Source organism: Nelumbo lutea, chromosome 1, assembly GCF_056320005.1.
Source record: "Nelumbo lutea isolate HS-2025 chromosome 1, American lotus-T2T, whole genome shotgun sequence".
Taxonomy (NCBI): domain Eukaryota; kingdom Viridiplantae; phylum Streptophyta; class Magnoliopsida; order Proteales; family Nelumbonaceae; genus Nelumbo; species Nelumbo lutea.
Window position 1 is genome coordinate 116,279,855 of NC_142684.1, and position 12,503 is coordinate 116,292,357.

The 12,503-nt window shown below is 38.4% G+C and overlaps 1 protein-coding gene across 5 annotated transcripts in view; it reads left to right on the plus strand.

Annotated features, from left to right (window-relative positions):
- The first annotated feature begins 367 nt into the window (after positions 1-367).
- Positions 368-12,503, plus strand: part of LOC148876975 (uncharacterized) — a 79,919-nt gene continuing 67,783 nt past the window's right edge. Inside the window, exons 1-5 of one of the 5 annotated variants that reach the window (XR_016105078.1) lie at positions 649-1,133; positions 1,273-1,331; positions 5,410-5,435; positions 5,556-5,621; positions 5,745-5,863. Coding sequence is in view for 1 of the 5 variants with exons in the window: in XM_088964858.1 (XP_088820984.1) it covers positions 960-967; positions 1,273-1,331; positions 5,410-5,435; positions 5,556-5,621; positions 5,745-5,822 (237 nt within the window). In the remaining 4 variants the exon portion in view is untranslated. Of the gene's footprint in view, positions 1,134-1,272; positions 1,332-5,409; positions 5,622-5,744; positions 5,864-12,503 lie in introns of all 5 variants that reach the window. The other 4 variants (XM_088964858.1, XR_016105080.1, XR_016105079.1 and 1 more) reach the window with 4 other exon arrangements.

Below are 12,503 nucleotides of genomic sequence, written 5' to 3' on the forward strand. Positions count from 1 at the left end.
GGATGTGGTTTATAGGGGGAGAGGGCTACTTGTAGGGGGGAGCTGGAATCAGAATTCTGCATCGTGTTTCTGTATTTTTCCCTAATATTTATGTTTATACCATGTGAAAGTCCGGCCCTGCCCATGAACTCAGAGAAAAAGTAAAAAAAAAAAAGTCGTTAATAATATCAAAAAGAATCCGAATTCAGGAGAAAGATATTATTCCCACAAATGGAAGTGCGACAGTTGAAAATTGGAACTTGCTAAGATACGCCGGTCAGTTCCATGATCATATTACCGTTGACATCTGAATGGAAGAGATCAAGAAATTAGATTTTAGAAATTGAAAGAAAAAGAAGCATAAAATCCATTGCACTCTACAAAAATTATTGACGCCTTCCATCGTTTCTTCCTCATATGTTCCTCGTTTCTCCCAACTCCCAATCTTTTCTGCATCTCTCCATGCGGCTCGTCTGTCATCGCGGAATTCAATAGATATCAGCGTCCGTCATCGTGGAGACGGGTAACGCTTGCCTTGTGGGAATACAAGCAAGAGCAGGAGATTAGAGGAGGAAGCGGGTTACGACATTGCAGATGCATGCAGGCTTTCAAAGATTAGGGTTTTGTGGATTTCGGATTTCGGAGAAAGTCTGAACGATGACTTGAGGAGTCTCTTTTTTCCGTTTTCCGCCATCATCGGTAGATAATGTAAGTTGCAAGCCTGCAATCGTGGATTTCAAATTTCAGAGAAAGTCTGAACGATGAGTTGAGGAGTCTCCTTTTCCGTTTCCCGCCACTATCCATAGATAACGTTGGCAGATGGCTGCAAGCATTCGCTTCGGTTAGGGTTTTGTGGATTTCAAATTTTAAAGAAAGTCTGACGATGAATTGAAGAGTATCTTTTTCCGTTTCCCGCCATCGTCGGTATACACTAAAGGTTTTAGATCTGTACATAAAGGCAAGAACGTAAATCCGATCTAATGGTTATGTATCCTTTATCATGGCCGTGGATATTCGTCCTATTAGATCAAGTTCCTACATCCCACGATAAATACCCGATGCAATGACTAATCGGCTAGAAAAGTAGAATGGAAGAGGAAGGTGGAGAGAAGTCGAGCATTGTGATCGGTCTGATCGAGAACAGTGCAAAGGAGGTATCGTATTTGATCCAAGATGTTGTCTCTCTCTCTCTCTTTCTCACTCAAATATTCTATTGTGATCTTATCGAGGTTGAAGATTTTTGAAACTACAAGTATTTTCTTATTTTCCTCCTTAACGTTGTTCGGTATTCAGATCTTCTGTAGCTTCTCGAGTATCAACCTATGATCCTATCCACAAGCATTGGCTGAAAGGTAACTTAATTTGGAATTTGGAAATGAAAATCCTTATTTGCTTTATTCTTGTTCTCAGTGCTACTAGCTCAGCTCAGACTTAACATGACTAAGATCAACGGTTCCAGATTTGATTGAGAAGATTAAAGTAATGATCCAGATATATATGAACTAAGAGAATTTACCTCTAATTTAAATTGAAACAACGAATTTGCTATAGTTCCATGTGGAAATTCCACTGGAAAGTCTTGGATGAGATTGTAACCTGAGGTGGTCCTGGGCTCTATTGTAATGTTTCTTTGATTGAATAAAGTACCTTACCTTTTACAAAAATAAAGAGCAAAATCTTGAATCTAAATGCATCTGTTATATTTCTTAGCAGTAGAAGCCAGAAAGCCGAACCTGTATAGAAAACGAGAAGTAGCCTATTCAAATATTTTAAAAATGAGTCTTATGTAATCTTTGAATTTCTGATGTTAAACAAATGTTTTAAAAATGAGTCTTATGTAATCTTTGAATTCAAGCTTGTTTTGAACCTGTGCTTATAATAATTATTTAGTGAAATAAAACAGATCTTTGCCAAATCAAGCTGAAAGTTCTTGGGATCTAGTTCCCATGAAATGGCTTACTACATTCTTTTCTCAATTCATACGAGGTAGGGTGCGCTATCTCACATTTGATATCAACTGCATCCGTATCAAATAATTTATTTGCAAGAAGTTTCAAGGAAAATTCTTTCAATCGGTTGGCAGTGGGGTCCACTGCCCAATGCACCTTACCCACAAGTAAAAATTTTAAATGTATAACATTACCGGGTTTTTAAATTTTACACTGCAATTTGTCTTATGGTGGGACTTTTATCTTTTATTTTTTTATTTTCAAGGTTACATGTTATCTGGCTTGTCTGGTAAAAATTTTAATTCTTAATATCCGAAAACTGGGTTTGATATTTGTTTTTATCTACTGACCTACTAACCCCTAATCTGCTTGCCCACCCAGAAAATTAAAAAGATAAATGTGACTATTGTTTTCATGATATGCTAAGATTTTTTTTTTTTAATTTTAAAATTACTGTAAGTTCCTTTTTCATTATAACTTAATTGCAATATATCTTCTGAAATCAAATGCTTTAAAAGTTGGTGAAATTTCACTGTGATTTCCTAGATTTCTCTTTTCTAGGATTGATAAAAAAGAACAATTGGTGTGTGGGAGTACTTATTAAAACTATTATTTTCCACTTAGTATGCACTGTCATTTAGTTTATAAGATGATGAAGCATATTGATTTATTACGTTATAATATTGCGAGAACTAGCTTACCATGACAGGTTGCATTTATTTCTAAACTAGAATTTGACATTATCTATTGTTTATTATAAGAATGTACATGGTGAATATAGTACTCCCACCCATAATTATTATTAAGGTTAGACTCCATGTTATACTGATAACCTGTTGTGGAAGTCCCTGCACACTAGTTTCTTTGGGTTCTCAGAGGCTCTACAGGAGTATCTACTAAGTGTAGATAGAAAACAAAGTCCAAATCTTCGTGTTGGTTCAGAAATCAGTGACAAGCAGAGTTACAGAGATAACTCGAAAGATAATTCGAAGGATGAAGGACAAAGTATCAAAGGACCTCAAGCCATAGTTTGCAGTGACTCTAGGAGCCGAGGACTGCTCTTAGAAGTAGCAGATGGAGAGTGGGAGAAGAACTTGATTTTGACTGTAGACAATAGAGTCCAAGATTGGGAGAATGTTGCAGGGGCAGTTGCGAAGAGATTTAATTTAAAAGGTACTGCTATAGTTAGACCTATTGATGTCTCAAAGGCTGTGTATTATGGAGCTGGTGAAGAAGTAGTGATCCCAGATGCTGAGTCAGTGAAAACTCCAGTCGGAAGAGTAAGGGTAGAGAACTGGTTTCTGTCTTGTAACCATAATAACATCTCAGAAAGAGCTCCAGCTGGTAGGGCTTCCCTTCAATTACTGGAATGAGGAAACTCTGGTAAAATTGATTCAAGTCCTAAACTCCTAGGTGGTTTGTTGACAGCCTTTAATCTCCAAGATCTTCATGCAGCAAGAGTTAGGGTCGATGGTCTGAAGCTCGAAGAAGTTCCTAGATGCGTAGAGATGCTCATTAATGGTTGCTGGCTTAAGGTTTGGGTTCTGCTGGAAGGTGAAACAACTCCTTGGATGAAAGGTTCTAAGGAAGAAGATGTCGACATCCTTGAAGGTTGGGTTACATGTGGAAAGAAGAGTTCGGGCCAGAAGGTCTTGAATAATGTACAGATGGCGAACGAAGATGAAGAGACACCACCCGGGTCAGTCAGTAAGTCTCTGGATAAGAATGATGGTAGCCCAAACTTTTTGGAAAGTGGAGACCAAAGTGTAGGCAAAAAGTCTTATGCAGAGATCATTAAGGGCAGAGCCACACCAGCTAACCCTCTGGGTCCACAAGGCTTTTTAAAAACCAGAGTGGATTCGAACCAGGTCCTTCTTTTGAGGGTGAACCAGAGCTGCCTTGTGGACAAGATTATAGGCATGTCTCTCGAAAAGAAAGGTCTTAGATGGGATCACAATGGCAGAGGGGATTTAAATCCCCTTTTTCACCTCAAGGCAAGGTCCCAGGTGATTCGGAGATGGAGGTTGGAGAAGTGTCTCCACAAGGGTGGTCAGAGGGTGACGACAAGTTTGGTGAGATAAATCAGTCTTTGAGTCTTTCAATTAAGAAAACAGGCCTGGAATGTTCGACTGGTGTTAAGGATGCAAAGAATGATTTGCAAATTCATAGGGAGGAAGTTCAGTCCAGAAACAGAAAAGAAAACAGGAGGTAACATCTAAGGCCCAAAAAATATAACCTGAAAAGAAAGAGAAGGATGAGAAGAATTAGCTCTTCTGGGATTAGAAAAAGATAGGAGAGGTGGGTTTGGGTGATTGCCAGGTTTGGCAAAGGCGGTAAGAAAAGTTTTGTCTCTGGTCCAGGAGAGACTCTCATCGACCGTTCTCTCTCGTCAACGTCTGGTAATGCTAGATGCTATTCTGAGGTTAGGAGGGGCTCCGATGAGAATCATGTTCCCTATGAGCTTGAGATCTTGAGTTTGACGTCTCCAGAGGATAGGTATGACTTGGAATGTCCAGTTTCTTCATGTGCAGAAGAGACATCTCCCGTTGAATTGGAGAACTTGGAAAGAGGGGAGGCAATAACTAGGAAAGAGATTACTAATATAGATGCTGAGTCAGATGCTGAAAGCAATGATGGAGGTAAGGTTGGAGGAAAGGAAGATTTAGCCATTGAAGATTGTTTAGGTGGACAGGCTGAAAATCAGGACAAAGATGGCTTATTTTATCAGGAAGTTGAGATTGGAAGGCTAGGTGTAAATTTGGGTCGAAGGAGCAGAATGAAAGAGAAGGAAGATCACAACGGTAGGAGAATTAACAAGAAATTGCGTAATTTGAGAACTCACAATATAGTCCATGTGACAGAAGGAAAAGAGTGAAGGTTAATGGGATATCTGGTACTGATGATAGGGGGGAAATAGTGCAAGATCAACCACTGTCCCCCCTTTTGTTGAAGGAACAACATGTCAATAAGGTTTCTGATGCCAATTCAGAACCTGGTGCAATGTAGCTGCTACAGGAGAATGAAAGTGCTGATAAAGCTACAAATAAGATGATTATCAAAGCATTAGTTGATAAGAGAGGTCACAGTTGGGAAAAGCTTGGGTTTATTTTTTTGGGGCAGTGAGGAATTTGCCAGGAGGGCCTTTGAAGAGTTTGAAAGAAAAAAAAGAGGAAGAGAAATTAAAGATCAAAGAGCATTTGAAAGGGAAAAAGGTCTGGGATGAGGAATTCACAGATTGTTTTCTTAGGCCTGTTTTCTTTTTAGGAGTCTGTTTGGGTTTTATTCTGCTTGAGAGGGTAGTTTTCTTAGGCCTGTTTGGGTTTCCTGTGGTTGCTTCTTGCTATGGGTGATGTCTTATCACCTTCTGTAATCTTTTTTCTTTAATAATTTTTCTTTTTGAAAAAGAAAGCATTGTCGCACAGACATCACTTTTGTGTTTTTCAATGATTATATGGTTCTTACAACACCAACTTCATTACAGGTTGGAGTGGCTGCTTTTCACTTGAGGTTAGCTTCATTACATCTTTCTCAAATTCATTGGAACTAGCAGTACATATTAGAACACAAAGACCTTGCTGCATTTTTATGATCCTAAGGTGATTATTGCCCCCCTCCTCCCCAAACAAGCTACCTCCGGATGGCATGGTTGGAGTTCCAGAGCTGGTGGATAGGTTTTATACATCAGTCAAGAAGGTGGTGATCTACTATTTTGGATTATGCAAATCTTTGTGTGTGCATAATCCATGAATTGCAGTAATTTTTTTTTGATAATTATGCATTCCAGTAAAATTAAATGTTCTGTTTTCAACTGTGCAGGTTGTAATGTCTCATGGTTGCAAACCACTCACTATGGATATGACCATATTTTCGATGCATGGCATATTTCTTGATTAGTAGATGTTTGAATGACTGCTATTGTGATCATATTTGCCCAGGTATGTATCAGCATTAGGTATTAATTCAAATGTCCTACTTGCTTGGGCCCCAACCTTTGGTTGCATGGCTGTAGAGTACATTCGACAATGTTTCTACCCTAAAAAGAGTTGGGCTATGTTTTGTTCATTTTGAATATTAAAATAATGTTATGCTTTTTAAATACGCCTGTTTACATAAATTGGCATCAGTTGTACCATATTAGTACGAATTTTGTGAATTCCTGGCATTGCATAAGTAGCTTCTGTAGGGATGTATGTAACGTAGATGATATTTGCTCAATGCTTTTACAGTTCTAATCTTCTTTTGTTGCTTAAAATTAAAAAATATTATTATTTTTTTCTCTTTTGATCAGTAGCAACTAACAAATACAACCTTTTTTTTGATAAATAAACATAATTTATTAGTGAACTACTGAAACATGAGAAGAGGTTGTCATACAGCTTAAAAGAAAATGAGAGTATGACACTGGTTTCTGTCCCCTATGCAAATTACATTTGGCCTAAGGCCAAACTTTTATCAAACTCTTGGGACCCTTTGAATTTCCAACTACATGTCCTTTGAAAACCATTTAAAGGCTTAAAGTGTTTGATATCATTTCTATAACTCCACAAAGCTGCTTTACTTCCTTTTGTTAACCATCTGATTGCAACATTGGGTGCCCCTTTAATAACCATTTATTCAACTTCCATCTCCTTTGCGTTTCATACTCCGGTAACTACTTGAACTCCTTCACCTATTGGACCTGAAAACATTCCACGAATGAGTCCATTCTCATATCTTATCACTCCCCCTACGGTAAAAACCTTGTTCCATCCATCCATCCCTTTGCCAGTGATTTCCACTCCCTCCTTGCATTTTGCTTTTTTTGTTGATGAGGCTGCAATTGCTGCCTAATTTCTAAAAATGTCATTCATTATGTGCCACCCCGGCTATAATGTTTTCCATTAAATCCTCTTCATTTCTTTCTTTTTCCTTAAAAATCCATGCACTCCTTTCTTCCCATATAGTCGAAATCATAGTAACTGGTGCAATTGTCCATGTTAATCTTCCTCTTTTGACTACTTGAGCGTGGACCATCAAACTACTTGTCCAAACTAGCAGGGAGAGACCACTTGCATCTAAATAGAGCAAGGAAATATTCTGAAATACAATAGACAAATGGGTAAGAGATTAGGAAGTGGTAAGCTGTCTCCCCATTCTTTTTGCACATTAGACGTGAATCAAGAGATTAATACCAGTTGGGTTTCTTCCTTTGTATTAAATCACTAGTATTAATGCTCTCACGGAAGACTTCCCAACATAAGACACTAATTTTTAGGAGGATGTGAACACATCAAACTTTCTTTACAACAAAGCACATCTGGGAGGGACTAGGAGAAAAGCAACCTTCCAATCCAGGATCAAGAGAAACCCCATCCAATACATGCAAAATGATAGAAACAAGAGAAATTTCAAAGTTCCTATTATTTTCTTACTTGAATAAAAGAATTAGAAAAAAGAATGTGTTTTCTGATGTAATTTAGAGAGAGGAAGAAGAGAAGTCAACCTAGGTTCGAAGAGAAGAGAGAAGAGAGAATAGAAGAAAGAAGAGAAAGGGTGTGGTTCGATTGTTCTGGCCGCCTCATTAAATCTTATTTATATCTGTGACTTTACAAGAAGTAGAGTTTCTCTAATACCCCTACTTAAAACAAAAGAAAATAGAAAAAAAGGCCAAATTGGCCCAACTACTATAACTGTAACATAAAGAAATAAACCGTAAAATAAATTTTTGGGTTGAGACCACACACACAAAGTATGGGGCTGGGACCACAGACACACTAATAGTCTATCGACAAACTCTACATTCTTCTTTGCCCAAAGGATCAGCCAAAACCCGAAGGAGGAGACAAGTGAATAACAAGCTTAAAAATAGGTTTCCCTTTAAGAGAGGAATGATGAACATATAGTGGAAACTATCTTTCAATGGAGACTCCTCAATCCAATGGTCTTCCCAAAATTTGATTTTATTACCAAAGACAAGGTCATACTTGTTGTGATTAAGGAAGAATGGGAGGATACCATGAATGTGTCTCAAAGTAGAGTCAACAGTAGTTCTATGTGATAGACCATCGTCCCAACTTTTATTTGTGAGCCTATGCATACTTACCACAACCCGATGGCATAAAGAATGGGTGGTTTTGTGGGATATCGAAAATCTTTTACATAAAGTTGTTGTGAGTATTCATGGGCTCTCAGAGAATGGTTGGGATGCTAGAATTCTGTGTAGAGCTACCCTTACTTCTCCGTTGAAAGCAATTCATAGCACTCTTTCACTATTTCTTAATCGCATCATCAATGATATCTCGATTGGCAACAAGGTTAAATTCTTGGAAGATCTCTAGCTTGGGGAATCCTTGTTGAAATGTGCATTTCCTTTTCTCCATGCCATCAGCAATCTTAAAAAGAGAACAACTTTTGGTTGAAAGTTGGATTTTAGGAGAAATGCGAGAGTTTGAATTTATTCCCATTTCTAGGTTTTTGTATTTGTTGGATGGGGGTGGTTCTTGATAGCTCAGTTGGGGATAAACGAATATGGGTTCCTAACTAATCAGATAGGTTTTCTTGTAGTTCACTCTTTTAATATGTTGGTTAGGGTCACTCCCCACTCTAAGTCTATCCTTGTCAGTTGTGACATATTGAGAGTTTTGGTGTCCCCCTATTCCCCTGAAAGTTAGTACTTTTTGTAGGGGCGTTTTCAACGGAAGCATCAACACCCGTGACATTTTGCAACAAATTGAAGACCTAGTAGGCCCTTATACCAACCTGTAGGACTAGTGTCCCACAAACAACCATCCAATCTATGAGGATCAAGAGTAACCCCATCTAAGACATACAAAAGGCTAGAAACAAGAGCAATTTCAGAGTTGATAAGATTTTCTTCTCTAGCCCAAAGTTTTAGCTAAAGTCGAAGGAGACAAGGGGATAACAAGCTCAGAAATAGTTTTGCATTTAAGAGAGGAAGCGATGAAGATAGAGTGGAAGTGATCTTTCAATGGAGACTCCCCAACCAAGGGCTTGTCCAAGATTTGATTTTATTACCAAAGACAAGGTCATACATGTAGTGATTGAGGAACATTGGGAGGATACCATGGATGTGTTGAAGGAGAGTCAAGATTAGTTCTGTGTGATAGTCCATCATCCCAACCTTTATTTGCCAGCTCATGCATACTTACCACAACCCGATGGCATAAAGTTTTGGCGGCTTCGTGGGATATCAAAAATCAAGGGCATAAAGTTGTGATTGGGATGTTGGAGTTCTGTGCAAAGATACATTTTATTTCCCCTTGGGGGGCAATTCATAGTACTCTTCCCCTATTTCTTTATCGCATCATGTATGGTCTCTCATTTGGAGAGAAGGCCAAATTCTTGAAAGATCTCTAGCTTGGGGAATCCTTGTTGAAAGGTGTATTTCTTTGTCTTTACACCATCTCTAATCTTAAGAAGAAAACAATCTCTAAGTTTGTTCCACCTCTTCATCCCTTGGACTTGATTGGAAGTTGGATATTAGGAGAAATCTGGGAGCGTTTGAATTTGTTCCTATTTCTAGTCTTTTGAATTTGTTGGATGGGGTGGTTCTTGATAGATTTGTTGGGGATAAACAAATTTGGGTTCCTAACTCTTCAAGTAGGTTTTTTGGTGGTTCCTATTTTAAAATGTTTGTTAGGGTCATTCCCCTCCCCATGTCCATTCTTGTGTCATGTTGAGAGTTCTGGTGTGCACCTATCACTCAAATGTAGTGGCTTTTGTTGGGTAGTTTTTAATGGAAGTATCAACCCTCATGACGTTTTGCAAAAAATAAAAAGAGACCTAGTGGGCCTTTATCTCCTCCCATAGGACTGGTGTCCCACAAACAACCATCCAATCTAAGAGGATCTAGAGTAACCCCATCTAACACATGCAAAAGCCTAGAAACAAGAGCAATTTCAGAGTTGGAAAGGTTTTCTTCATTAGCCCAAAGTTTCAGCTAAAGCTTTAGTTGAAAGAGACAAGAGGATAAAAAGCTCAAAAATAGTTTTGCATTTAAGAGAATGAACGATGAATATAGAGTGGAAGTGATCTTTCAATGGAGACTCTTCAACTAAGGGCCTTCCCATGATTTGATTTTATCACCAAAGACAAGGTTATACTTGTAGTGATTGAGGAATAGTGGGAGGATACAATAGATATCTATTGAAGGAAAGTCAATAGTAGTTCTGTGTGATAGTCCATCATTCCAACCTTTATTTGTTAGCTCTTGCATACTTACCACAACCCGGTGGCATAAGGTTTTGGCGGCTTTGTGGGATATCGAAAATCATGGGCATGAAGTTGTGGTGAGCACTCATGGACTCTCAAAGAATGGTTGGATGCTGGAGTTATGTGCATAGATACATTTACTTCTCCTTGGAGGGCAATTCTTAGTACTCCTCCCTATTTCTTTATCGCATCATATATGGTCTCTCGTATGGAAGCAAGGTCAAATTCTTGGATGATCTCTAGCTTGGGGAGTCCTTGTTGAAAGGTGTATTTCCTTGTCTTTACTCCGTATCTAATCTTAATTAGAAAACAATCTCTATGTTTGTTCTACATCTTCATCCCTTGGATTTGATTGGAAGTTGGATTTTAGAAGAAATTTGAGAGCGTTTGAATTTGTTTCTATTTCTAATATTTTGAATTTGCTAGATGGGGTGGTTCTTGATAGATTAGTTAGGGATAAAAAATTTGGGTTCCTAACTCTTCAAGTAGGTTTTATGGTGGTTCCTATTTTAAAATGTTTCTTAGGGTCGTTCCCCCCCCCCCTCCATGTCCATTCTTGTGACATGTTGAGAGTTCTGGTGTGCACCTATCCTTCAAATGTAGTGGCTTTTGTTGGGTAGTTTTTAATGGAAGTATCAACCCTCATGACGTTTTGCAAAAAAAAAAAAAAAGAGACCTAGTTGGCCTTTACCCCCGCCCGTAAGACTGGTGTCCCACAAACGATCAAGTAATCTAAGAGGATCTAGAGTAACCCCATCTAACACATGCAAAAGGCTAGAAACAAGAGTAATTTCAGAGTTGGAAAGGTTATCTTCATTAGCCCAAAGTTTCAGCTAAAGCCAAAGGACACAAGGGGATAAAAAGCTTAGAAATAGTTTTGCATTTAAGAGAAGAAACAATGAAGATAGAGTGGAAGTGATCTTTCAATAGAGACTCCTCAACCAAGGACCTTCCCAAGATTTGATTTTATTACCAAAGGCATGGTCATACTTGTAGTGATTGAGGAACAGTGGGGGTATACCATGGATGTGCATTGTAGAAGAGTCAAGAGTAGTTCTACGTGATAGTCCAACATCCCAACCTTTATTTGTTAGCTCATTCATATGTACCACAACCCGATGGCATAAAGTTTTGGTAGCTTTGTGTGGGATATCAAAAATTATGGGCGTAATGTTGTGGTGAGCATTAATGGACTTTCAGAGAATGGTTGGGATGCTGGATTTTTGTGCAGAGATACATGTGCCTCTCCTTGGAGGGCAATTCATAGTACTCTTACCCTATTTCTTTATTGCATCATGTATGGTCTTTCAGCTTGAAACAAGGTAAAATTCTTGAAAGATATTTTTTTGAGAAAATTTAACTAGAATTTGTTGAGAGAAAGGGGGGGGGACAAGAGGAGATATACAAGGTAGGGGGGAACCCCTATAAGTTACAAAGGAGTAAGCTTATCGCTATACAGATGCTCCAAATACACACCAAATTTAGCTAGGCCATCTGCAGTACAAGTTATAAAGGAGGAAGCTTATCGCTATACAGATGCTCCAAATATACACCAAATTTAGCTAGGCGATTTGTAGTATGATTGTGTTCCCTAGGAATCCAAACTAAGTTAACATTCAAACCATCCAAAGAATCGCAAGCTTCAGTCAGATAGTGATACAGTCTCCAAGGGCCCCCTTTTTTGTCTCTTAACCATTTTATCATATTTGCTGAATCACCTGCAATGATCAAATTCTGAATTCCCAAATTCTTTAATATCCTGATTCTGATGAGAGCAGCCGTCACTTCAGCCTTTGCGGAGCCAGCCCAACCGATTCCACAAATTCTGAATTCCTAAATTCTTGAAAGATCTTTTGTTTGGGGAATTCTTGTTGACAAGTGTGTTTCCTTGTCTTTACGCCATCTCTAATCTTTAGAAGAAAACAATCTATAAGTTTGTTCTACCTCTTCATCCCTTGGAAGTGATTGCAATTTGGATTTTAGGAGAAATCTAAGAGCATTTGAATTTGTTCCTATTTCTAGTCTTTTGAATTTGTTGGATGGGGTGGTTCTTGATAGATTAGTTTGGGATACAAAATTTGGTTTCCTACTCTTCAATTTGGTTTTATGGTGGTTCTTATTTTAAAATGTTTTTTAGGGTCATTCTTCCCCTCTCCATGTCCATTCTTGTGACATGTTGAGAGTTTTGTTGTCCACTTATCCCTCAAATGTTGTGGCTTTTGTTGGGTAGATTTTAATGCAAGTATCGACTCTCGTAATATTTTGCAAAAAAAAAAAAAAAGAGACCTAGTTGGCCTTTTTCTTCTCCCGTAGGACTAGTGTCCCACAACGACCCTTCTATCTAAGACGATCAAGAGTAACCCC